General features: G+C 37.1%; 5 protein-coding genes across 5 annotated transcripts; 2 read left to right on the plus strand and 3 right to left on the minus strand.

Moving 5' to 3' along the window:
• Positions 1–360: 360 nt before the first annotated feature.
• Positions 361–1,838, minus strand: LOC107190258 (outer dense fiber protein 3-B-like). Its single transcript, XM_015579033.1, has 4 exons — positions 1,790–1,838; positions 1,437–1,649; positions 883–1,087; positions 361–619 (listed from the first exon to the last, which is right to left on the minus strand). Exons 1-4 carry the CDS (start codon positions 1,836–1,838, stop codon positions 361–363), a joined length of 726 nt encoding a protein of 241 aa, XP_015434519.1.
• A 5,144-nt stretch (positions 1,839–6,982) lies between these two features.
• On the minus strand, positions 6,983–7,964 carry LOC107190247 (histone deacetylase complex subunit SAP18). Its single transcript, XM_015579021.1, has 4 exons — positions 7,756–7,964; positions 7,551–7,657; positions 7,238–7,432; positions 6,983–7,148 (listed from the first exon to the last, which is right to left on the minus strand). The coding sequence occupies exons 1-4, from the start codon at positions 7,825–7,827 to the stop codon at positions 7,061–7,063; spliced, it is 462 nt and encodes a 153-aa protein (XP_015434507.1). The 5' UTR covers positions 7,828–7,964; the 3' UTR covers positions 6,983–7,060.
• Positions 7,965–8,665: 701 nt separating this feature from the next.
• On the minus strand, positions 8,666–9,564 carry LOC107190246 (uncharacterized protein C9orf85 homolog). Its single transcript, XM_015579020.1, has 3 exons — positions 9,550–9,564; positions 8,928–9,395; positions 8,666–8,862 (listed from the first exon to the last, which is right to left on the minus strand). Exons 2-3 carry the CDS (start codon positions 9,358–9,360, stop codon positions 8,666–8,668), a joined length of 630 nt encoding a protein of 209 aa, XP_015434506.1. The 5' UTR covers positions 9,361–9,395; positions 9,550–9,564.
• A 308-nt stretch (positions 9,565–9,872) lies between these two features.
• On the plus strand, positions 9,873–10,664 carry LOC107190162 (protein C19orf12). Its single transcript, XM_015578915.1, has 2 exons — positions 9,873–10,139; positions 10,402–10,664. The coding sequence occupies exons 1-2, from the start codon at positions 9,971–9,973 to the stop codon at positions 10,662–10,664; spliced, it is 432 nt and encodes a 143-aa protein (XP_015434401.1). The 5' UTR covers positions 9,873–9,970.
• Positions 10,665–12,265: 1,601 nt separating this feature from the next.
• LOC107190163 (outer dense fiber protein 3-like) lies at positions 12,266–15,215 on the plus strand. The gene is made up of 4 exons (XM_015578916.1): positions 12,266–12,341; positions 12,446–12,640; positions 13,122–13,272; positions 14,978–15,215. The coding sequence occupies exons 1-4, from the start codon at positions 12,266–12,268 to the stop codon at positions 15,213–15,215; spliced, it is 660 nt and encodes a 219-aa protein (XP_015434402.1).
• Positions 15,216–26,422: the final 11,207 nt, after the last annotated feature.

The raw sequence follows: 26,422 nt of genomic DNA on the forward strand, positions 1-26,422 counted from the left end.
TGTGCAGAAACTTACAATTAGCAAAGGGTTCTCTCTATTAAAACAGTATTAGACTATCGGGTATTCCGTATTTAATATTCGTTTTGGCAGTACTTGTCAAGTAATCATTTGTGACACTTAATTTATTTATGACCAGTTATTATATTTATCTGTATACACTCTTTTTTTCCAATAAACTGTTAATTGTTATACAAATACGAGGAAGTGCTCCTTCGAACTCCTACCTTCGAGTTTAATCTTGAACAGATATTATACATACAAAGAAAATCATTCAAGAACCATAGAAATTGACATTTTATTTTTAATATATAATACATTTATATAACTTTTCAATCACATAAATGATTTAACGTTTACACTTTATTCTTCATCTAAATCTGTGATAGGTACTCCTGCGCATTCACTATGTCTAATGCCAAAGGAATACATAGCTGATTTTTTTCCAGTATTAAATTGAGGGTAATAACGCGGTCCTGGACTAAAATCTATTTGTGTTAATGGATTCCTCCATTTCAAACTAAATGCTGGAAACCGACGTTTTGAAACATCAATTTTTATATCTCCATAATGCGCTGGACCAGGACCAATATGGTCATGTCTGAGTTTATGATAACCACCACTGTAACAAAAAAATGTAATTGAGGTTCTTTAGTATACACAGTCCGGCGATTAAACAATGAGACTGATTCTTTATAAAATCAATTTATGACGCCATCTGTTGGGAAACATCGTGGTCGGAAAGCGGCAAATCTGATCTTTTTGTGCAGTGCATTTTATTTCCTTTAAATTGTAATCGTAAAAAAAATCAAAGAAAAATAAATCTAAATTATCCGATTTCTCAATTATACAGTTACAAAAGAAGTCCACAATTTATGTACATACATGGTAAAAGCACCTTGTGCTGTTTTGTCCGGAATTTTAGGCCCTATACATGTTGGCAAACTGTATGCATTTGGGCCAGGACCACTATCGCCAATTTTTGTTTGACCTCTAGATTTAAGGCTATAAGCTGGAGGTCTAAGACTATGATTCATTGGCAAACATAATTCTGGGTAATGAGCACCTGGTCCTGGTCCTGAATCTCTAACTGAAAAAAAATGTACAATTCTCACTGCGACCTAACCCAACGTTTCGCAAGTATTGCAGCTTGAGACACATAATAATAGTTTCATACAGCAAGTAAAAGTTGCAAAAGAACATAAACTATAAAATAATATTTAATTTGATTCAAATAATTTGTAAAAAATCTGAAAGTAAAGTTAAAGTATTAAAGGCAAACGTAAAACAAAGAAAAAATAACGAAAGAAAATAATGACAAAAAGATTAAGGAAAACATTAAAAGTTTATTTTATTTTTATTGTTATCTCACATTGTGTATTATTAGAAATATTATATTTATTATAATTATGTAAAATCTTTAATTATTAAAAATATACTTCTATATACTTCTCGACCACTTATTGTAAATGCAGGTGATTTATCCTCTCCATAATTTGTTAGTTTTGAAACATTATATTGTGGGCCAGGACCACCACGTGGCATAGTTAGTTTGGCACGACATCGCATAGTATATGCAGGATTTCTATGTCGAGATAAACAATGACCTTCATATCCAACTACAGTTCGCAATTTATATACTGGGCCAGGACCTAGATACGAGGTGCAGAAAATAAACAAATTTTTCAATTAAATACATTTATAAACTAATTAGAAAATTTATTTTAAAATATTCAAAGATATTGATTAATATTACCCGGAACACAATAATATTATTTGTGATCACAATTACCTTTTATCATACAGCTTAATAACTTTCCTTTATTTTCCTTATTCTCCATTTTTTATAATACAAAATATAAAATGTGCTATAAAAACATGCACACTACAATACACAACACAACATAAAAATATATTAAATACGAAAATAAAAATTACAAACAATTTATAATCTAAGAAACTATCTTCAGAGTAGTTATAACCAACATTATATTCAGACTGAACACTTCTAGATGAAAATGTTTTTAATGACTACTAATTAAAGTAAAATAATGGCACATATTTGAAGTCCAACATCTTGCCAACAGATAAATTCAGAATAGATGTAGTTTCGTAAATAGTTTTTCAAATCTACATGTGGGAGGATATATACACCGCTTTTATTAACATTTATATATTTATAATTTATATGGGAGTATGAATAGTTTTACTGCCTATTGTATACGCACGAACAATTACCTTCTGGCAATTGGTAAATTTTTACATATGAATTTACTTACACGTTATTTACTTACAAAAATTTTATTTATTGCGAGTAATTAAACAATGAACATATGTTAATATTCAGCTACGTGTCTGTCAAATTAAGTGAAATATATAAATTTTATTTTCTTGAAAATTAGTGTCAAAGAATGCAGCAACTGGTCAGATTAGTTTCATAAATAAATCGAAACCCTGTATCGGCACACTGTTTTTTAGGCTATCAAGTAGTCTTTCAGGAAGTAGTAAAATCTTTTACACCAATTCACTGAAATACTTTCAGATATTCAGTTTAGGGCTATGAAATTAGAATGTTCAAGAAGAGGTGAAGAAGTTTCATATTATGTGATTCCCATTTATTACAATTTTCCTTGCGGGAATGCCTTACCGTAATGAGCCATCTCGTAGCCGCGGAATTCCGGGAATCGGGTGACGTCACGGCGTGCGAGCGAGAGCGATAGAGCGAGCCGCGGTATCGGTGCTCTCCGTCGGTGTGACGCGTGCCGAAGAATTTCGGTGGTCTATGGGAGGGAGGTGTGCGAGCGAGAGAGTACGGTAGAGCGTGCCGAGTATCGGTGCTCTCCGTCGATCCAACGCGCTAGTGAGTTGCGTCACCCAGTTTATTGACTTAGCCGTGTACGCCGTGTACCAAGGTCGTACCATCCCGTGCAGGTCTGTGCTTGCTTCCTCACTTTCTCGTGAACCGTCGCGGAGGGTGGTCGCGCGTCTCATACTCGTCCTTTCTCTTGTTACTAACCCATTGTTTGTTGCAGGCATTCGACAACCATCAATTTATTTACTGTGCATATTGTTGTGTCCCCTCTCTTGTTACTAATCCCTTGTATGTTACAGATGTTCGAGAACCATTGGCTTCGATATTTATCTTCTTATGTACTGTGATTCATTTACTGTGATTTATTTACTGTGATTTCTATACTGTGATTTATTTACTGTGCATATTATTAATCTATTTACTGTGCATATTGTTGTGTCCCCTCTCTTGTTACTAATCCCTTGTATGTTACAGATGTTCGAGAACCATTGGCTTCGATATTTATTTATTTATTTACTGTGATTTATTTACTGTGCATATTATGTATTCTATGTGTATTGTATAATGAAAAATATTTTTCCAAACAGTTATTCCATCGAAAGAAGACATCGATCAACGTCTACATCTTCAAAGCGTGCGTCTACCACTGCGTTAAGTTACTGTAAGTTAAACTTAAATCATAATTCGATATTCATTGTTATATTCATATTCATCATCACATCGTTTATTATTAATTTTAGTCTATCTATTAATAGACTTAAATTGTGATCAGCCATTGTGCATACCAAGTTATTATTAATTCATTTTGCTCGTTGATTTCTCTACACAGACTTGGGGTATGGGCAGTGGGTCTGTACCTATTATGGTACGGGCAGTGGGCCTGTGCACTAAGACTGTTTGCCGATCCCTCTGGTTTCTATTGAGAAGCCAGATATCGGACGTGTTTAGTCTTTGCCTGGTAAGTAGGATTTGGAGTAAAGGCTCGTGCGCGCCTGGGTACAACGTACCCGCCTACGGAGTAGTCGGGAGTCTGCTCCGTAAAAGGACTCTGTTTTACAGGGGATCTCGCTTGCACTACCATACTTGGTCATGACCTGTGCTCGGGTCTGGTACGTAGGTGACCAGCCCAAAGGGCCTGGAAAGTGAGAGATGGATTCGGGTTTGCGAGGTTGCGCCCGTCTTTCCTATTTTCTTAAACCAGGTTCTGGCGACAACACTTTCATCGCGATACTTGTTCATACTGTAGTTTAACGTGGTTCATCGTAGAATTAATTTTTGGCTTGGTATATTAGGTGCGTAAACGAAATGATCGATGGAACTTTTTCCATTCCGTCTATCTCTTTCGTTTGAGTATTAGCGACTACATTGCGTTAAATTTGTTATTTCGTATTACTAGCATTAATTCGTATTAATTAGAATATTAAGATAATATTAGTTCTAAGCTGAAGAACGAAGACAACCGACGAGGGAACTTAGTTTTTTATAGGTTTAGGCTCAAGAAAGAAGTCATCCGCCGAGGGATTTTAGTACCGATAGTATTACATAGTTAAGATTTAAGTTATTTATAAGGTTTATTGTGAAAGGTGGGTAGATGTAGAACTTGTGATTCCATCTACCTGCCTTGGGCCTCCACTCGCAGCAACCTCCTCGTGGTGAGGCCTGGGCAATCGGTATTATCTTCGGTGAAGTACTGTAAACTGAAGACAATATCGAGCTAATGGCTGCGCACTTCGAATCTATCTCATAAAACCACGTTCTATATTACATCGAACTAGGATGATTTTAGAAATCGATATGATTCAAAGTGTGAAAATGTCTAGTACTTTGAATGTTTTAGAAAATTATTCGCGATAAACATGTATGGAACTACTGAAAATTACTTTAGATTCCTTTTCCTTATTTTGTAACTTCTTTGATTGGAATATGAATGCTGCTGGAAGTATGAACATTTTCACAGGACAATGATATAAATGGAACTTTAAAACTTTTTTAAGTGTTACAGTGATATATTGTTACATGTTCCATAATGTCAATAATATGGATTTCCCCGCAACATCCATAATTATTACAAATGTCAATATAACGAAATATCTTTTATGCGATATTTGTGGTGTAATAAAAATCTGAAGTAGCTTTATTTTATACACTTTTTCATTTTTACATGCAATGAACCCCAGAATTAGTAAAATTATTTATGCCTGTATTAACGCTAACCCTTATGGAGCGGCAACCTTAATTGCAACAGGATTCGATCGCAATTTACACCGCTGAGCGGGCATCATTTTTCTTCGTCACGCATTAGATTCGAAATTTAAAGAACGCAGATTAGTACTCTTTGGCAGATGGGAACCAGTAATTACAAGAACATTGTTAAAATCACAATTGTTGGCAACGGTTTACACTGTATCCCGTCATGCGTCCCCCATTTACTTCACTTTAGACAACGATTACAACGTTACACTGATAGCTTCCGTCTTGACCAAGCCTTCCATTTATAGCTTGAAGAACGTAGATTAATCCCCTGTCATTGATAATAACAATAAGTGTCCAGAACACTGTTAAAATCGCATTTAATCGCGGAGTACCACTATTTTTTTTACCAGTGGCGCCATCCGTGGCGAATCGCTGAAACTACTAACCAATTATATGGCTACCAGTTTCAGCAATTCGCCACGGATGGCGCCACCGGTCATAAAATAGTGGTACTCCGCGTTTAAATGCGATTTTAACGGTGTTCTGGTCGTCTATTGTTATTTTCAATGACAGGAGATTAATCTATGTTCTTTTAGCTTCAAACTGAATGATTGATCAAGACGTAACTTGTCCATAGCACGTTGGAAGAGCTATTTAAAATGAACTAAACGGGGTATGCATCGCGAGATAGAGTGTCAACCGTTGCAAACAATTGAGATTTTAACAATGTTCTTGTAATTACTGGTTCCCATCTGCCAAAGAGTACTAATCTGCGTTCTTTAAACTTCAAATGTAATCCAAGACGAGGAAAACTGATGCTCGTTTAGCAATGTAAATCCGATCGAAAACTGTTGCAATTACATAACCACTTAACAGGCAACACTTTTCTTCGTCATGCATTACATTCGAAGTTTAAAGAATGTAGATTAGTACCCTATAAGGGCTGATTCGTCTTGACCAAGCACTCAACTTGTAGCTGAAAGAACGTAGATTAATCTCCTGTCAGTGGCAATAACAATAAACGACCAGAACACTGTTCAAATCGCATTTAATCGCGGAGTACCACTATTTTGTGACCGGTGGCGCCATCCGTGGCGAATTGCTGAAACTGCTAGCCATATAATTGGCTAGCAGTTTCAGCGATTCGCCACGGGTGGCGCCACCGGTCACAAAATAGTGGTATCCCACGATTAAATGCAATTTTGACATTGTTCTGGTCGTTTATTGTTATTATCAATGAGAGGGGATTAATCTACGTTCTTTAAGCTACAAATTGAATGCTTGGTCAAGACGAAAGTTGTTAGTATAACGTTGTAAGTGTTGTTCAAATTGAACCTAACATGGTACGCATGATGGGATACAGTGTGAACCGTTACAAATAAATATGATTTTAACAATGTTCTTGTAATTACTGATTCTCAGCCGCTAGAAAGTAGTAATCTACGTTCTTTAAATTTCGAATCTAATGCGTGACGAAGAAAAATGATGTCCGTTCAGCTGGGTAAATGCGATCGAAACCTGGTGCAGTTATTGTTGCCGCTCCATAAGGGTCAGCGTTAATACAGGCATAAATAATTTTACTAATTCTGGAGTTTTGCAGGATTGCGTCGATGCACTACGTCCCCAGGAATAATTTGTAACTAACGGCTAGCTCTATTTTATATCCTTTTTCATTTTTACATGCAAATTACAATCCATTTGTGAACCTCAATATTAATAGGTTTATAATATATCAATGTAATTTACTAACACTTTATTTATCATGCTAGGACAGGAATCTTTTAGGAGGGAAGAAACATTGCGCACTTTACTGTTGGTAAAATAAGAGTTATTAATTTAACTGTTAAATTCATTTGTATAATAAGTGTAATTGAAAAATGAGATTATTTATATATTTCTCATGTATGACACTATACAATAAACGTAAATGATAAAATAGCGAGAGGATCACCATGTATAATCATGTAATAATAATGGCTGCATTGTATACTACTTGTTGATGGAAAATTAATGGATTATTAACATAACGTAGAAAAAGTAATATTGTTATCACTTAAATTAGTACTGACGCAATGCACCACGTCTAATTGCTGGTTGTCGATTTGGTGGTGTGATAGAAATGTCTAGGTAATCACCAATGGTAAACCTATAATTATGTTAATGAACAAAATTAGTCTTTGCTACCAAAATGAGATTTGTTCAAGAAAAAAAAAATATATATATATGTATACATACCTGGCTTGTGCAAGTGTTTTATTATCATCTGCACCCTTTTGTCCTGAACAAGTAACACCTATCTCACGCATACGATATCCAGAATTACGTAATTCTGGAGTTACTAATGAAAAATCAAAATATGTTCCTTTACTACGAGCATCTGGATTTACTTCTTTAACCAATCCTGTAATTTCTCTTAACGTTGCATCCATCCTTTTAATAAACAAAGTGAAAATTATATTACTTTAGATCCTTAAAGTAAACATGTATTTCGTACCACATTGAACATGAATAAAGTTCATGAACTTATGAATATCTTACAAAACTTTACCATGTGTATATTTGGAGTTCATTTGAAGGAACATTGCCTCTACTATATTCCATTATATTATGATGTCTCCCTGTATTGCAAAATACTCGAAGTAAAAGTGGACATGTCTAGAAATTAAATAACTAGTGATCATATGGAAAGATAAAAAAGAATTTTAGAAACGATTTGCATTCATATTTTCTCCAATGCTTATTACATTACATACCTTTTCCCTATCAATGGGCTTTTCTGGTAGTTGTTTTTCATCTACTACCATAGATTCTATAGCTGATGTCATTGTTGCAATGGTAATAAAATGAACGTATATTGAAACGAAATTAATAGTTGCTATACTTATACTTTTTAGAAGAAAAAATAATTTATATTTACTTATTAGAAATTTTCGACATTACTGTCACGCAACTGTATGCAACGTTTATTATGCTTCTTATGTACTTATTAAACCACAAACATATATTTTATAGTCACACCACACCTGTGGTCGCTTTTTGCTGCAATGGTGGAGTCTGCTCACCAGACGTCACAGTGATCTAGACTCTAGATTCTAGAGTACCTAGAGACAATATAATAGAGACTGGACTTGAGCCAACCAGTTTTGATTGGTTCGTCAATTCTTTGCTATTCCCGATCACTTTTAAATCTATGAATTATACTAATCTTAATTGTAACACAATTTTAAGAAAATAAATGTTTGAAAATTCGTAAACAGATTCTTTGTTATATAATTCTAACTTTTTATAATATCTATTTATCTTAAAATGCAAAATTGGGTAATAATAAACCCTCACGATCAAACTCGACTTCCACTAGGGGAATAAGTGGCATAGAGGAAGAGCGACCTACCACTTGGTCACGGGAGTTATTAGAATTTATGCCAAATTAACATTCAGTTTAACATTTATTTAATAAAAGACATAATAAAAAAAATGTCCACAATATATGCACTGAATGCACCAGAACAGAATAAACAATTGCAAAAAAATGTAAATAATAAACTCAGATGAAATTCTGTACTTTTTTTCTTATAGATTATTTGATTTGTTGTAATTATTATTATACTGAACAGAGTACAATTAAAATGACAAAATGTATACAGTACTTTATTCTTATGTAATTCAGTCTGAATCTAAATCGCCATTGTCACAACCATCCTCATAATTTTTCTTAATTACTAATGATCTTAATTTAAATAATAAATCATCTTTGTATGTCCTCTCTGCAATTAATATGTCTTCTTCTTCTATATTTTTTTCATCTTCATATTCCTTGCCTTGGTTTTTATTTTTTCCCGAGTTATTTTTTTGACTTGCAGCTGAAAAAGTAAGTTCTTAAATAAAAGATTCTATAGTAGTGAATAATTTAAATTATTGATAATACCATTGTGGTTTATATAACGTATTAATGTTCTTCGTTTTCGTTCAGGTATTTCTTTGAGAAGGTTTTGTAATTCTGCATCTAACTTGACAGACTCTTCTTTGCTAGGTTTTCCTTCGACAATGTCATTTTTAATGCCACACTTTGAACAAATTTTATTTTCTTTTGCACAAGGTAAACATATATTATGATATGCATGCTTTACTGATTTTTGTTCACATCTTATGCACTTTGAAGGTATCTTTAAGGGCTTATATTTCTTATATTTAATTTTCCATTCAATTATTTGCTTACATCGACAACATACATCTACAACTTCTATGCTGTTAATGATTTTTGTTTTAAGTGATTTGTCATGTAAGTCATTTTTAAAAGTAGTTTGATTTTTATACTTCTGTGGTCTTGACCGATTTGAATTTCCTTTTTGTGTACTCATATTTTTATACTAACTTTGAAAACAAATTCTGCAATCTATAAATACAAAAATAATAAATTGTAGATTTCTTAATGTTTCGATTGCTTAATTAAACATGTAATTACTAAATTATTTTAATTAAATACATATGTTGATAAAACCTTCATAACTAGTAAATAACCTAATATCTCGAAATATATAACCACTGACCTCTAAACACCTCTAAATTAACCTGGAATCGGCCCTTACTCTTATTCCACTTGTTTCCCTAGCGTAAGCTGAGTTTACAAGTCAGCTGCAGAAAATTTCCTCCAGCAAGAGGTTTATTAGAAAGAGAGATATTGACCCTCGCTATTGTTCTCTCTCTCTTGTGTCGACCTCCGCCCTCCCATAAGACCGCATAATCTATTGTCATATATATGGCTCCGTGTGAGATTTGCAACAGAGAACACCTTCACAATATTATGGTTTTTGCGGCTGTTTTAGGTATATGGTTTTAGGATTCCCCGAAAGTACAACTAAGTAAATGAGGTGGTGACATTCAAGAGTAAAGGCACTTGGTCACATTATTGTCATTTACACATAGAGCACTTTAACGTGGTGTATATATCAACATTTTTTTAACACTAAAATGTCAAATATGTATCTTTCAGAAGAAAATGTGTTACAAGAAGTTATAAAACTTGATTGTGTTAAAAAAATGAAAGTGTCTATCCACAGTTCAGTAAAGTATGGAGCATTAGTTGGAGTAGCAACAGCTGCGTCTGGTATTCTTGGTGGACCTATAGGGCTTGCAATTGGTAATTATTGGTTATATTAAGAATTTTAACATATTCACCGACTAGGCCTTTAGCCGACAGTGAAGTTCGGTTGACAGATACACCTACACACGCCGGCACGGCTGTAATAACGCCGTTGTTTAGAGTGACACGGTTTTTGGTTTGCGCAGTGAGGATCACCCTGTATATGCGTCGCATGAGACATTGCCCGCATTAATATTATTTATTTGCTTTGGAAGTTATCTATAACACAAAATGTAAATGTCAAATTTTCTAATTTCAGGTGGAGCAGTTAGCAGTTGTTTGGCAGGATATGCAACACATGGACAATATAAATCAGTTCCATATATCCTTCTTTATGAAACAACTTCTGAAGCATGGAAGAAATTGTCCAAAGCAATCTTAAAATTTCTTAATACAAAAAATATTATACGAGTCCGTGAGTTTTTATTTTCAACACGAACTAGTGAACAGTTAGTACAAGAAATTGTACAACTAATAGCAATGTTCCTAACACTTGAAATGGGTTGCAAAGTAACAGTCTAATATAGTTTTAATTAACATATTAAACGTCATTGTATCATATTAAAATAATTATGTTATTTTTGGCAACTATGTACTTTTTTGAATACTTAGTATTCAAACTAATACAGATAGTGCCCATTAGGCCAGAAAATATGGTATTCACTTTGATACAAATAGTGCTGAATGTGTTATTCTGTACTCATTACTTGTGTTTGTAACATAAACAATGTACTACCGTTTTATAAAGTGTTCGCTTCTGTCTTATAAGTGTCAACAAGTTTTTATATTGACAATCTAAATAAAACAAATATTTTAGTAGCTATTGTTGTTAAATTAATAATAATGAATAATTTATATAATACTCATTATTAAAGTATTTGGTGTCAATTATAAGTCATTTATAAGCAAAAGATTGTAATTATTTCTTTTTCATTTACAGTGAAGTCTAACGATATTGCCACTAAGCATATTGTCACGTGAGGCACTTGCCCTGTGACAACAGAACTTATCACCGAGAAGTCTCTCAATTCTGCGATTTTATTCCACTATAGCCCCGACCATGGCAATAGCGTTAGAGTCCATTGTATTTCATCCCTGCAATAGTAATACATAAATGTTTGCACCTGTTGTCATTGGGACTCGCCAAGCACTCCTCATTTACTATACATTTGGACACGTCTTACATCGCTATATGAACAGCATTCGTCTTGACCAAGCACTCGACGTGTAGCTTAAAGAACGTAGATTAATCCCCTGTCATTAATAATAACAATAAACGACCAGAACACTGTTAAAATCGCAATTTAATCGCGGAGTACCACTATTTTTTCGACCGGTGGCGCCATCCGTGGCGAATCGCTGAAACTACTAGCCAATTATATGGCTAGTAGTTTCAGCGATTTGCCACGGGTGGCGCCACCGGTCGAAAAAATAGTGGTACTCCGCGATTAAATTGCGATTTTAACAGTGTTCTGGTCGTTTATTGTTATTATCAATAACCGTGGATTAATCTACGTACTTTCAGCTACAAATGGAGTGATTTATCTAGACGAAAGCTACCCGTATAACGGTGTAAGAGCTGTCCAAATGTGAACTAAACGGGAAGAGTATCACGGGAAGCAGTCTCTATATATGTATATATGTAGAATGGAAGCAGTACACAACATGTATGCATGAGTAGACTGCACGGTCTTATGCTAGGGATGGAGTGAGACCGAAGGACAGAAAAATACTAATATTTTCAATTACTTTATCCTTAGTAGTTTCTGAGATATTCGTCCAAATAGATTTCGCTGCTCCAACTGTAGGGGCGATTTGCCCCACTTTAACATAAACAGTTGGCGATATAAAAAAATACCTGCAATATCTTTTTATGAGAACTACATTACACTTAAGTTTTATCAAACTCGGTGATTGACACTTCGATATATTTTCCTTGTAAGCTGAACTTTACTGTGTATTTAAACTCTTCGAATTACTGACATATTCATGACTATTGGTATTGTAATCAATCAACTGTTTATGCCTAAAATGATTTGGCTTAAATAATATTTCAAAATTCTACACGTCTAACTTTCGGAGAAATGTAAATTATCAAGTAAAAAAAAAAAAAAAAAAAAAAAATGCCACCAAAACAGAATCCAGAACAATCAGAAGTAAAAGCACCAAAAAATGTAACTGCTATATGTGGTATTAGAGGTATGTACACAATAAAATATTTTCTCCATTTTTTTAAATACATATTACTTTTTGTCAGTGAATGTATTTCAGACTAAGCTCTACGTAATATATTTCTTTGTTAGGCCCTGGTCCTAAATATAAGCTTAAAACACTGGTGGGTTATCAAGAGCATTGTATATCTAAATATCGAAATCCAGCATATTCATTTGGCAATCAATTTTTCCCTTCGAAACGATGTGAGATACCAGGACCAAAGTATTTACTACCAGATCCGAAACGTGGAGGTTTCTCTTTTGGATTAATTGGACGGACTTTCGGTACTTTAATTGTATTATTAAATTAGTCTGTATGAGAATGAAACGTATACAAGGTATACATCTTAACGATATCCACAAATTTCAAGCCACTTACAGCAACTCTAAAGGGCAAAATTATGTGTAGAATCAGATTTTAACTTAAAAAAATATGAAAGTTATTTTAACTTTTTAAATCGAACCATTTTATTTATTCTCTATAACGCTGTAAGAATAATCTTCCTAAACGAACACTTTAGATCGTCATTCTTTTCGTTTGTGGGAATAATTTCTTGCAATCAATTATTAATAATAGAATCCTAAATAAACTCCAAGTTCAATTTTTTAAAGGTATTCTGAACTTGTTCCAACTCTTGAAACTTGGACATCGCTGATTAACAGCAACACTGAACATTCCCCCCACCCTAAACAACCGGTCACAAGTCCTTATGTTTACATACCTCCTTACTACGGAAATTGATATATTATATTTTCTTTCGGAAAGGTACTTCTTGTACTCCTGGACCGAAATATGTATTACCATCGTCAAAAAATCCAGCATTTTCATTGAAATTCAGGACTAAATACAGAGGCAGCTGTGCAACACCAGGACCTTATTACGTAAAACTTCCCAGAGAAGGTCCAGCTTTTTTTATGTAAGCAACACCATTTTTATTTTGCTTATACATTATTTCATTAATCATTTATTACTACCAATGGTACAGTTTCTTAAAATTGCTATACTTTTCCCCGCTTAAGTGTACTCGGATTTCGAGTCCGTCTGATATTTTATAACGGGGAAAAGTAGCACTTCTATAAATATCAGATCGAGCTTTATCGAGAATAAACTTTGAAAAGAAGAGCGACCGAGATAAAACGTGATTTTCTTCTCGTCGCATGAGTGCTGGTATTGGCAAGTGTGCCATCAATAGTATCGCTAGGGATAGGATAGCTAGTTAGGGAATCCGATTTTCGGGGCCTACAATACGGCCGATCACCTGCACATTGCAGAGTGACCGGAAGTAGCGGACTACGCGAGAAAAATAATAAGTACTCGGTATACATTACAATTATTTTACAATGGGTTTGCAGCCATTGGCTCGGTATTATCCTCGATTTACAAAACTATCGAGGATAACACCGATTACCAGGTCTCACCACGTGGAGGTTGCTGCAAGTGGAGACCCAAGGAAGATAGATGGAAACACATGTTCCATAAACATTTTAGAATAGTCTACGTGTGTGAAATTTTAGCATGATGTCGCGTAAAACAGATAGACGCAACGGAAGACGTACGACTCACAATTAGTATGGCGCTAGCAACCAGCGTCATGAAACGCATCTCGCCTCTAATTAGGTGGTCGTATCAGTAGAAACCCGAATAAAAATGGCCACATTCGGCCAAATAACAGAGAAATTAATTAGCAGCTAGCAAGAGCATTTTCGAATAAAGAAAAACTTTGCTCAAGCAATTTGCAACGGGAGAAGTAAACCTTAGTTTTATCTCAAACGATTTACCCTGCGGGCAGACAGGAGCAACCGAACCTAGGGTCACAGACTTTACGAATCCAGTCTTCCTTTATAAATTACAATAATCAAGTCTCGGTTATTTCTTGGTAGAAATGTTTGTGTGACATTGACCTGGGATCGAGAAATATTTAGTGCCCTCATAATCCTTTCCTGTTTCGACGACTAAAGTGTTACAATTGGCACCCAACGTGGGAACAGCGCAATCGAGTGTTATACATGGGCGTAGCCAAGGAGCGGCAGGGGGGCACTTGGCCCCCCTGGATGGAAAAAAGTGGCTTTTGCCCCATCTTACAAGAAAAAATTTGATTTTGCCCCATCCCTCCCTTCCCAGAGTTATACAATTTTTGCATAATATTTAATATTGCAGTATAATTTGAAACACGACCAACAGCCTCTATTAACAAAACGTACACATTTTCAACGATTTATGACTTTAAAAACAAAATAAAGTGTGTCTGGCTACGTACAACCTTTTCCACTGTGGCAGTCGATGTGTTAATATTTTTGCCTCCCCGTGACTACGCCCATGGTGTTATATGCTCCATTTATGCGTTATTATTAATACGCTAAAACTCTTTGTAAAGAAAATAAAATCGTTGGAACACTTTTAAGAGAAATTTGAAATCAAATTCTCGACAAATGTGTATATACTTTTAAAACAATGTTCAAAATATTAGAATTGAAAAACCTATACGAACTTATCAGCAACTCGTTTATGTACTCCTGTATTTGAATTGAACTACCAATGTAATCTTAAGAAGTAATGTCTTTCTTTAAAGCAAATGTAACAGATTTCATTAATTCCAAGTTATTACTTTCTGCGCCTTGCAGGGGAATCCGGTTACCTCCTTTGAAATGTGATCCCGTACCAGGCCCTTATAGTTACACAGATAAACAATGTACACCGAAGTATACTATTCTACCAAGACGGGATTATAAAATCGTTTGCCATAGTCCAGGTCCTGTGTATGATATTAAACCACCGAAACCAACGCCAGCCTATTCCTTCGGAGTCAGACATAGCGAATGCGCACCCCCTTACATCGTTGAATGTGATGACCAGTGTTAAAAACTCATGGAATTGTAAATTAAACGTGTAACAGTTCAAATATATGAAAGGATCACATTTTTCTGTAAATACAATAGACACATAACAATTGCTGTATTGTTCACTTTATAAATGGCAGAACAGTGGTAGGCCCATGCCTCTACGTCAAACTCTGCGAATTCTTTAACAATTTTTCTGACCAAACGGTTCATTTGAGACGTATAGTTTCTTTTAAATATTTTCTTTTTCCCAGTCCGCAGAATACGTTGACGTAAGAAAAATATTTAACATTAATTTTTAATGTTATAAACTATTTTGCTGCAAGATTCTTTTTACAAATGTCCATCGGTCCGAGGGTGTAGATTCACCTTCTGAAGCCGCGACTATTAATTCTTTTACACCCTGCACATCCACAATCTACTCACGACGTTTAAAATTCATCGATATATCTGCAAAAATAGAGCACGATTAAAGAATGTTTCATTATCACTGTAAGGAGGTTATTTCCAACAAGAAGTCGTGGCATGGGGACTCATATGATCGCTGGAAACACAATGAAGTCGCAACGAGAAACGGACAGGAGAAGTCAGACGGAATACGGACAAAGAGCACGAGCAAATCTCATTCGAAGTTGTTAGAGAATAATTAATTTGGGCCCTCCGTCCGAACAGGCAGTCTTATATATGTTCCACGGTCGTAGCGTATGGTAATGCGCTTCAGCCTGCATGACATTTTATCCTCCACCCTTCGTTTTCACAGGGGTAGCGGCGCACTCAAGCGTTTTCATGTTCCAGCAGTTTGGTCCGCGATCCGTGCAAATTACAGTCGAGGACGAATTTCCTCTCTACACTACGTCCTAGAGCGACCGTGATTTGGGGACACCTCTGAAAATGAAAAGTATTTAGGTTCATTTCCCCGGTTCGAATAGGATTCCAGTGACAATTAAATGTCAAGAGACTTTAATCATTTATGTTTCTTTTTATTCAAAACAGATAGAAGCAACCTGATCTTGTGTCGGCCACGCGAAAATGGTGCCTTTATATTTTCTTACGATTTTTCAATAAAAAACGTTTTTCAATAAAAACTAAAATTAATTCTAAAACTTTTCAGTTTTGGAAGAAGTTCTGAAATTAGTTTCAATTTTCGCCACCAAAGTGGTATGGGCGCCACTAGATGTCCCATAAATTCCCAAATTTTTCCGGCACTTTTCTGAATCCAAGATGGCGGAAAATCCTGCACGGGGGGCAAAAAATTTGGCGGGCGCTGAGTTGCCTATCACTGCTGTAGACCATTCTTTAGCCATGCCAATAACTGAAACCAAACACGGGTCGTACATTTGGTGCACGACTCGAAGGAATGGACCTTCTCTTCACCTCGTGTCTTTAGAGAATTTATCGTTACTCTTCGATAATTCCATGTTGCTTTTTCGAGGGAATAAATGTCCTTTTCCTTCTCGGTTGGAGGAATACGTGGGTTACAAAGTTAGCCGTCAGCGAGTCACGATATTAATCACTCGACAGAGAGACGGCTCTAGGCTGCATAGTGGACATACCGAGAGATAGCCTTATCGCATTGGTTTCATTTCCACCCTTTCAGATCGAGGCTAATTCTCTGTGGTACCGGTTGATATTTTTCTTTTTGATGTTATTAAATAGAAAAGCTTTTTCACACCATAAAATCAATTCAAATTCTTTAAAACACAAGGACTACAGATACATATATCATTGAAATGAAGTATGATACAATGATTTATTCATAATTTATTCAGTTATTCAGAATAAAGATTCTTCATAAGTTATGATATTGAATCGAAACTATTTCAAGAACCTAAATCGATATCATAATAGTTTTCATGCCCTTGATTAGAATAGTTTACGTCTATCAGCATGTAGATAATGTACTCGAACCGTATTTAATACATTCACAAACACCACGGTGGTAACAGGTGCTAACATTACCTAAACTTATTCGACTATTCAAAACAGGGCGATCAATTGAGACCCATATAACGAAACGAAGCTCCTTCGAATAGCTGAATTTAAAGTGACAAATTTTCGATCTAGCCTACCGCTTCACACCACTAGAGAATAGGGTTCGCCGGTATTCGCTTCATGGACGTCCGAGTCATATATTTAACGTCGAGCTGCAGTAACTAACAATTCCTAGTTTGCGGGCCGCCGCTATATTTTCGTCAGCTCATTCCCCTAGGGTGCTTGGGAACCGACGATTTATTACCGTGCCCCTATACGCTTTACCTGCACACTATCAGAATGCCCAGGATTCTTAGGCAAGCATAAAGCCGAATGAGAGTCGATTATTCAACGGTGATCGCGATCCGCGCGATGTATTAAGGAGCGAGCAGAGTTAAGTATAGTAGAACTTTCATTATCCAAACCAATATGGAGGTATGGCCTCCTAAGGTAAGAGAATTTAGATATTAAAACGTATATTTCTACTATATTAACCCATACCCGGCGAATGCCGCGTGCTTCGGTCCATGACAGTACAATTGCTATGGTAGTACCCTCGCGAGCAAACTCGGCTTCCGCTAGGGGAAAAAGTGGCGTAGAAGAAAAGTCTCCCACCACTTAGTAAATTTATTTCAAGTACTGAAATAAATGTTAAACCGAATGTTAATGGTAAAAACTAAATGGTAGGAGGCCTTTCGCCAACCTCACATTTTCCCCTAGAGGAAGTCGAGTTTGCTCGTGAGGGTACATCTGTATTTTGAAACGCAACGCCTCTACCGAAGATTGTCGTAAACAATGACAGATACATTGGGCACTTGTAAAAATTAGACAATAGTATTAGACGTTTAGACTGGAAATAACGGAATGGAAGTCGTGTTGAAGTTTATTTATAAAGCGGAAGTTTGGGACAACGGTAGCTACGTTAAGCTCTTTTGTCGGATAAACTTTCCAGACTCCTGCATCGCCATTGATTGTGGCTCAGAGCCAAGACCTCCTTATCCTACATAATATTTTACGAGCGTCGACTTTGTTTTGCACCCGGAAGACCCAGTGAGAAGGGCGCAGGAACGGTTCCGTGATGAGTGAACAGAGCGCGGAGAAAGAAACGCAGATTCTTTTATCTATGTATAGTCCTCTCCACCTTTAACCGAAGGGAAAACGATTCAACGCGGATGGTGGAACATTTGTTTTTATCGCTCCAAGTTTTTACTGAAAGGTGATTGCGATCTAAATTTCACGAGACACTGACAGCTTGGTTTTTAACTTTTTGAAATATTTCTGAGTAATAACGTGCGAGTTTTCTCTACGTGTCTTTATGATCGTTAGCTCTTTACGGTCTAAAATATGGTAGTCTATGGTTGTGCTTTCATACATATAAGTTAGTTACGTTTTAGTAGTTTAGTGGAGTAGAATATTCATAATATTTCGGGAGCATTAATATTATATTTACGTAAGATACAGTTAGACAAGGCCACCTCTACGCAGGATTATAAACAGTTGGTACAACCTGTTGACGCTGAAGCAAATATCCTTTATTCTATTGTTCCATTTAAGTTCAAATACTGTTTATTATTAGGCGATTGTAAACTGAGATTCTCGAAAAAGTGGTAAAGTCCACGTCCAAAGCAACGGGACATTTTTATAGTCGAAGGAAGTTCGAGAACTATGGGTTAGCAATAGACAATGGCTGTTTCTCTCCGCCAGAAACAACCCATAAGTTACACTCCGCACAAAGGTATTTCCACGCGTCGCACCCTCGAAAGGTACATTCTTATGACATACTCCTAGATGCTACAACCATGTGGCATACTTTCTACAAAGTACACCTCGGTACGTACCCCGTAGATGGTGCACCCCGCCTCTCCGAAGGTAACACCCCCTACCACAAATATCAACCAATATCAAAACATTGAAAACAAACTGTATAGAAATTAAAAAGTCCCTCGTCTGGTCGAAGAAAACCATGGAAGCAATAGCATCTTGTACTCTCTGTATGGGCGTAGCCAGGTTATCAGTCAGGATAGGCAAAAACATTAACACATCGACTTCTACAGTGAAAAAACTTGTACGTAGCCAGACACATTTTATTTTGTTTTTAAAGTCATAAATCGTTGAAAATGTATGCGTTTTGTTAATAGAGGCTACTGGTTGTGTTCCAAATTATACTGCGATATTAAATATTACTAACTCCGGAAAGGGAGGGGAGGGTGGCAAAATCTAATTTTTTTCTTGTAGGGTGGTGCAAAAGCCATTTTTTTCCGTCCAGGGAGGGAGCAAGTGTCGAGTTACTTTCTGAAGACTTGATTTCTCTTTCAAATATAGCTGAGCCAACCATTCAAAACGCAGATCCCCAGAACCTCACCCTCCACAACTTAGATTTAAAAAGAGATGCCAACTCCTCCGAAAGCTAGGGAGATCCGCAGTCTATATTTCTATGTCTATGTGCGCAATACCTGCGTTCATTTTATAAAACGCAAACTTGCTGCGAAGTTGACGCTGTAATTTGTTTCACGTGTAAATTGCTTCATATAAATATATGTAATTGCTAAAACGCTGTGTCCTAGTCGCATTTTGGTATTCATTTGTTAAAACGCTAACAGGACGCAAAGTTGCCGCCAAAATCTGCGTCACGTGTGAATTGCTTCATATAAATGAATGTACTGCCAGAACGCGGCGTCAAATCGACGCGATTACAAAATTACGCGTGTGCGCTGGGCCGAAATTTGCGTCACGTGTGAATTGCTTCATATAAATGAATGTACTGCCAGAACGCAGCGTCAAATCGACGCGACTGAAAACTGACGCGTGCTGCTTGTGTGCGCCGGGCCTTATTAATGGAGTGGATTTGCAAGCTATGAGCAGTATTCGGGACTTAGGCGTTACCTTTTCTTCTAATCTTACATTTCTCTGAACACTGTAGCACTATTGTAGCTAAAACATTAAGAACTTTTGGTTATATTAATAGAGTTTCAAAATATTTTAAAAACTACTTAATCTAGTCCCTCCATCACAAGTGCCACATCACTTCTTTACAGAGAGTGTCCAGTATCAATTTTTTCGTTTATTAGCTTATCCTTGTCTCGGTTGAATTTAATAACTAAATAATTTTTACAACTACGTAATTTTTATTGCTTTTCAACTATAAATTCTAGGACGCAACAGTATCGAGGCTTGACAGTGTCAGCTCATGGTTAGCTCAGGAAATCAGTCTAACCGTAAGTAGTCGACTTAATCCAGATTGAATAAAATATTCTTATTCTCATTCTTCCTCGATTTTTCGAAAATCATTTTGCACTCTGTAATCATATTCATATTAGCAACTCGAAATTCATAAACAATTACAACAGGGGCGAAGCGAAGACGTTCTGCCTTTGTTCCTTAATTTCTGTGCCCGTCACAATACACAATTTCTATTGTTGTCTCCTTCTTGTCCTTCTTCCTTCCCCAAATTCATCCCGCCGTTCTGCATTTTCGTCACTCTGGAATAGTGGCCAGTGTGTAGCTAACTGCGGTCTGTTCGCCTTTATATATGTATGTATATGGTACAAACGAGGCCAGCTCCAGAGACTGAGAGGCAAACCGTGCGGCCCGAACAACGCAACAAGCTCAACCTGACACTCGTGAAAGTTAGGACGGCCAATTTTCTGTTATTGTTTCGCTGCTACGTCTGTACATGCGGTCAGCCATACGCAAATCAAAGGAACGGGTCGCTTCCTCATCCGACGATTTCAGATTCAGAACTACGGCTTGGATCACCGACATAGAAACGCGGCAAATGTCTTCGGGCGAGACGAAGGTGGGACTTAAGTTATCCTAACTAGATCTGCGGGTTAAACTAATTTCATTATCGCGGCAAATGTCCTTCGACGGGTACGTTTATTGTCACTTTAACTCTGAACATGATGGAATAATAGTGACTTATAGTACCGGACAAATGGATTTGAACAGAAACATTTTTATCTTTGTTCTTCTAAAAGAAGGTAAGAGTGAGCAACTTATAAGGAAAGGTACGGAAGTGTCCCCCTTCAATTTTGATGAAAATTCGTGTGTCTGTTAAGCAGTCAAAAATAAGGGATACGTATTTTTTTTATCGGCTGAAATGCGACTTTAAGGGGTGAAACCACCCCTCGAAGTTTCGATCCGAAATTTTTTTGTTACAAACAAATTATATTTTGGACAATTTGTTAACATCATATTATTCTACGTAAAAAAATGCAAACCTTGTCCAATAGAAGTTTTCATGTATCTCCTCTGGTTTTCGAGATAATACTTTCGATCGGATTGTCCCTCACTGATAATTAAAAAATGTTCTGTTTCATGTTAATAGAAAATTTTATATTCAATTTTGCACTGTTTATTATGTCTTTACCCTGATCGTTGGAAGTCAGGGTGTACATAATATGTTCTTTACATAATTTATTAAATAATTCCATACTTAATTGCTCCCTCTTAATAACTAGCTGAATGGATAAATTTTTGTATCATGACAAGCAAGAACCTCAATTGTAATTGATACATCGACGTAGCAAGAACAATTTTAACCGCGAAGACACGATCAGAATGCGATCAATTTGTGGGGGCGGAGAATTTATCCTTTAATCCCATTGTAATTTTCCCGTCAGCTGTCGTCTTCCAAAGTGTCCTCCTTATTGTTTGACCAAAGTTTTCGTATATGAGGAATCGATATAAGAAGGACAAAACCGGTCTATGGAGCGCAGGGAACAAGATGGAAAGCCTGGTTATTGGTACGTCACGATTAATCGCTTCGTTTGGCCCCAATATAATTAAATTAAACTTCTCAAGAATTTCACTTAACTTCAAAGACGACGATCCAATGTGTTACCGATTTCTACAACGAGTGTTCGCTTGTCCAAAGGAACTTTAGACGTATATCAAGTGAAACACTTGTGTCGCCAAGAAATTATCCAGCTCTTCCTCGTTCTGCACCTCATTCTCTTCTTTCGCCCACTCACCACTCCACCTTTTTTCCACTTTTTACATCTCCTTCGGATTTCTAAGGACAGGAATATTAATAGACTCGGGATAAAATACCAAGAACAGCGCTCACTCATCATCTGGTAATAAAGAACGTGATGAATATGAATGAATATGACCACACGGGAAAATACTTCTTACCAAAATATGATATCTTTCGCTGATCATTAATGACACTTGCCCCCCCCCACCCTTCTCGGAGTTATAAAATTTTTGCGTGATATTTAATATTCCAGTATAATTTGAAACACGATCAACAGCCTCTACCAACAAAACGTATACATTTTCAATGATTTATAACTTTAAAAACACAATGAAGTGCGTCTGGCTACGTACCACTTTTTTCACTGTGTCAGTCGACGTGTTAATATTTTTGCCCTCCCCTGACTGATAACCTGGCTACGCCCATGTTCAGAAATTTACAACTAGATCTATAGTGACAGTCCTTTCGACAATTCGTGCAAAAAGTGAATTTACAAGAGGTAGGGTTTCCGAATTTTTCTTTGAATATTGGAATTGAGGGTTGCGAAATTTTGTCTTTCTACCGATTGTTCCAACTTTTCCAACCTTTCAACTACTTCTCTCTTTTGAATTTCAATTCACGAAACCAACCTTTATTGATCTGGCAATTATTTTATAACCTGGCATTTTATGAAACAAATCTGCAATTCGAACACGCGTGAACGAACAAATTGTCTATGTTCGAATTCTTTTCGTTTACTTGTATATTGTATGATATCTTCGAACACGTATAAGCATCATTATTTTCCGCCAAACATTTCAAAATGAAATAAGAATACCGTTCCCCGCAAGAAACAGGTGTCGTTTTAACGGTAAGCGACCAGTATTTCCATTCAACGGCAGTGTGTAAATGCAAATGCACATTAAAGATAGCTCGTTGCTGACTGGAAGAGGAAACTAAACGACTGGTGAAATTCTGTAGCGGCCGGTAGCACTCGAAAAGCTCGAAGGACGATAGCCAGGTCGTACATCATGCCGATAGCGCGACAAAAGATGAAGGGAAATGAGCGTGGCTCGGCGTGGTGCGTTGGCTAAATAAAACGAGAAGAAGCGAGCCAGGGAGAAATCATTGGAGGGAATAGCACTAGAAACGTACCGCAGGCTCATGCATCACTGGCTTTATAGTGTTATATTATTTATTCAGTGAATATGACTCGCGTAATGAACAGCGTTATTTCTGGAACCGTGAATTGGGAAGACCACTCTGTTTACTCACAATCAGAGTGTTAGAATACCTGCGCGATTTTTCTCTTGCGGTCGATATGCACAGGTTTACTGTGTACCAGTTGTCATATTTTTCATCTCCTCCTTTTAGTCGTTAAAAGCTACCGACTGCAAACACATTGTTTGCCGATTGTTAAGGAGACTGTGTATAAATCACATCGTCACACCAATAGTCTCAATCTCTCTCCGCCATTGGAGCACCTGCTGTAGAGAAGCAGAAAGAATGCTTTCGTCCGTGGAGGATTGATTTTGGACAACTACATTGAAATCGTTTGCACTGCTTTCCTATCGTACCGTCTTCGTATCCGCATTCCTTTTTATTCCTGACACCGAGCGAAAGGTAGGCGACTTATCAAGACGATGAGCTGCTGGACCGTGCAAACGAATAGAGATTGACAAGCAAGAGTACAGCTCCGAGAAGAGGTCAGGAAAATCGATTTGTCCGATCGAACAGGGAGACAACGATTTCTTGGAATCGAATCTATCCGTAAAATTGATTTCAATCAACGTTATGCTCATCTACTGGTATCGAAAGAATACAACGTGGTTCAGTAGAATAGTTGTCAAGGTAAAAGAATACAAGGTGATGTTAGAATCTCAGCTACAGGGGTTAACAACTGGCTAACAAAAGCACGCAATGGAAGGGATCTCGTTTGAAAGCAATAAAGAACTTTGACTCAAAAGCGTGAAATAGTCTGCAAGTTCGACACAAACCCAGGCGACTGTAAACCTAAGCCCAACCAGGTCCATGCAGTATGCGCACTATCGGTGTCTTTAGGAACGTCCGTTCAAAAGTTCCACGGCAAGTTTAGAGACGGTTGATATTGCCGAAAATCGAGATTAAAGAGCGTACAGTGAGGAAGCCGCAACTGGATCAGTGTTTGTACACGGAGTGCGGTGAAACGTTCTCCCGCGGAAACACACATTCAGAGAAATCTCCGGGATCATGTTGGTGCGTTCTCTTTCCACATCCAACACGTGTACAGTCGAATGCATGCGTTTCAGACTGAAGCACCCACTCGACGAATGAAATCGACGAGAGAGTGAGTCGCGCGGCTCAAGGATGCGGAAACAGCGACTACGTACCCGATTGTCGAACCGTAACGTCGGGAGTCCTGCTATTCCCGTAGGAGTACCATGAATTCTCCCTTCGCCGGGGGCTCCCTTTCTCGCCGTCGTGCCGTCTAAAAACCAGAGAGCAGAAGGAGGACTGGCGTGTTCGAGGATGCTCTGAGAACCACACGCGCATTCGATGTTCCACGGCTTTGCGTTTTTCGTCCGTTAACGTTCCGTCGACAGCTTAAGTGGAAGTGCCGTCACAGACGGGCGTATAAATACCATTGAATTCATCTCGTAGACTTCTGCCTGTAGGATTGTTGTTCACTATTTTTTCACGATTATTCCGGCGACGCAGAACGAAGAGCGGCGAGAACAAGTCTGGTCTGCATCGATCGGATTATAGGATTTTCGAATTTTTACACGAAGAACTGTATATTAGACAACCGCACGTATGGATTTATTCGCAGTTGGAATCTGTGAGGGATCAAAACTGCTAATGCGCACTAATGTAGGGGAAAGGTGTCTAAAACGATCTCTTTAAGGTGTAATTTATATAAAAAATATAAGTGCTCATTATTTAAATAAAAGTAAAGTAGTTTTTGTAAGTTAGTCTATCTATCTTATCCTTGGCTTAAATATTTAAAATTAGTCTTATGTCTGTGGATTTTGTTGAAACCGTTGAAAGTTTGTTTCGAAGAACTCTGAGTGATTATCTAAATTTTATATTGCCAGTTCGGATTGTTATCAACAACGGGACGCGTATTGTATATTCCATTGTTGGAAACTGAAATAATGACAGAATTCAATGTATTTACCTACGAAAAACGCGTTTGAAGTGACTGGAAAGCTGTTAAATCGGTAAACAAGTATGCTGACATATTTCTTAATCAACATTTTTGTTTCCCTTTTATCTACCAATCGTTATTAAAAATCATTTGATTTTAACAGTTTTAGCCTACCGTACATTAAAAAGAAACAGTTTCCTTATAATCTGAGACTAATAAATACAAAAATATTAATTACCCTTCTATAGATCCTAATAGATATTAGTTGAGTTTACACTAAACCTATGTATCTTTCCTGAAAGATGATTTTCATGCAGAGCAGCGTTATCGATTCTAATGGTGACCAGACGAGAGATTAAAACAGCGGTCGTTACAGGGAACCGTGCTCCAGTTTATGAACCATGAAAACTGCACGAACTTTCCTAGAGTGTATAAGAAAACTTAGTCCTGTCGCAGAGGATGAGAAAACTGTGAAAAATGTATCGTAGGTCATAGAGTGACGTGTTTTCTCTCGGCAAGACAGGTACTTGTCCGCCAGAATCAGTGGCAGTGGCCGATGTGGGACGTTCGGGAGGGCCTGCGCGCTCCGGCAGTCTGCCGGATCAGTCGGCATTCGAAGCGGCACTCACGTTCCGCGACCGTACCGCTCGCGCCTTTATCTTCCCTCACTAAATCGTCCTTTTGAGTCTGCCCGATCGAACCTCGTGTTATTCATTGCCGCGATAAACGTCGTGAATATCGAGCATCGTTCGTGTTCCTCTCGGTGGACGGGGAGACAAGTTCTGGTGACCGTAAGCCGATGCTCGATCAGAGATCAAAAATGCGTACTTCATCCCTATATTGATCTATCGATCTGCTATCGATCGAGTAACGGATTAAGTGCTGATAATCTGGATGACTTTATCTTGTACTTGCTTCGAGAATTGGTGAACGGAATTTCTCTTGTTTCGTGTGTTTCTGAAGTGATTATAGTTATTGTTACTCATTCATTGTCTATCGATCGAAAGGCCCTGGAATCTATTCCGAGGAGGGATGAGTATTCGATTGACAAATCATTTTCAGTATTTAGTGTAACCGTTGATAAACTTTCACGTTTGTATGCCTTGTTACAGATGGATTTAAACGAAATTTCCTGGCAATCGGTTAAAAGGGTACTCCTGCTTGTGATAGTTCA

This window comes from Dufourea novaeangliae, unplaced genomic scaffold (assembly GCF_001272555.1).
Source record: "Dufourea novaeangliae isolate 0120121106 unplaced genomic scaffold, ASM127255v1 scaffold168, whole genome shotgun sequence".
Classification (NCBI taxonomy): Eukaryota; Metazoa; Arthropoda; class Insecta; order Hymenoptera; family Halictidae; genus Dufourea; species Dufourea novaeangliae.

What these genes read in the sequence shown, in the direction of transcription:
- LOC107190247 (XM_015579021.1), bottom strand. Translation starts at nt 7,827, where the DNA reads ATGACATCAGCTATAGAATCTATGGTAGTAGATGAAAAACAACTACCA. An exon ending in GAACTCCAAATATACACATG is followed by an intron (nt 7,433 to 7,550) that starts GTAAAGTTTTGT and finishes GTTTATTAAAAG; the next exon opens with GATGGATGCAACGTTAAGAG. An exon ending in AAAACACTTGCACAAGCCAG is followed by an intron (nt 7,149 to 7,237) that starts GTATGTATACAT and finishes ACATAATTATAG; the next exon opens with GTTTACCATTGGTGATTACC.
- LOC107190163 (XM_015578916.1), top strand. Translation starts at nt 12,266, where the DNA reads ATGCCACCAAAACAGAATCCAGAACAATCAGAAGTAAAAGCACCAAAA. An exon ending in TGCTATATGTGGTATTAGAG is followed by an intron (nt 12,342 to 12,445) that starts GTATGTACACAA and finishes TTTCTTTGTTAG; the next exon opens with GCCCTGGTCCTAAATATAAG. An exon ending in GAAGGTCCAGCTTTTTTTAT is followed by an intron (nt 13,273 to 14,977) that starts GTAAGCAACACC and finishes TGCGCCTTGCAG; the next exon opens with GGGAATCCGGTTACCTCCTT.
- LOC107190258 (XM_015579033.1), bottom strand. Translation starts at nt 1,838, where the DNA reads ATGGAGAATAAGGAAAATAAAGGAAAGTTATTAAGCTGTATGATAAAA. An exon ending in ATTAAGCTGTATGATAAAAG is followed by an intron (nt 1,650 to 1,789) that starts GTAATTGTGATC and finishes CCTCGTATCTAG; the next exon opens with GTCCTGGCCCAGTATATAAA. An exon ending in GCACAAGGTGCTTTTACCAT is followed by an intron (nt 620 to 882) that starts GTATGTACATAA and finishes TTTTTGTTACAG; the next exon opens with TGGTGGTTATCATAAACTCA.
- LOC107190162 (XM_015578915.1), top strand. Translation starts at nt 9,971, where the DNA reads ATGTCAAATATGTATCTTTCAGAAGAAAATGTGTTACAAGAAGTTATA. An exon ending in ACCTATAGGGCTTGCAATTG is followed by an intron (nt 10,140 to 10,401) that starts GTAATTATTGGT and finishes TTCTAATTTCAG; the next exon opens with GTGGAGCAGTTAGCAGTTGT.
- LOC107190246 (XM_015579020.1), bottom strand. Translation starts at nt 9,360, where the DNA reads ATGAGTACACAAAAAGGAAATTCAAATCGGTCAAGACCACAGAAGTAT. An exon ending in ACGTTATATAAACCACAATG is followed by an intron (nt 8,863 to 8,927) that starts GTATTATCAATA and finishes TTACTTTTTCAG; the next exon opens with CTGCAAGTCAAAAAAATAAC.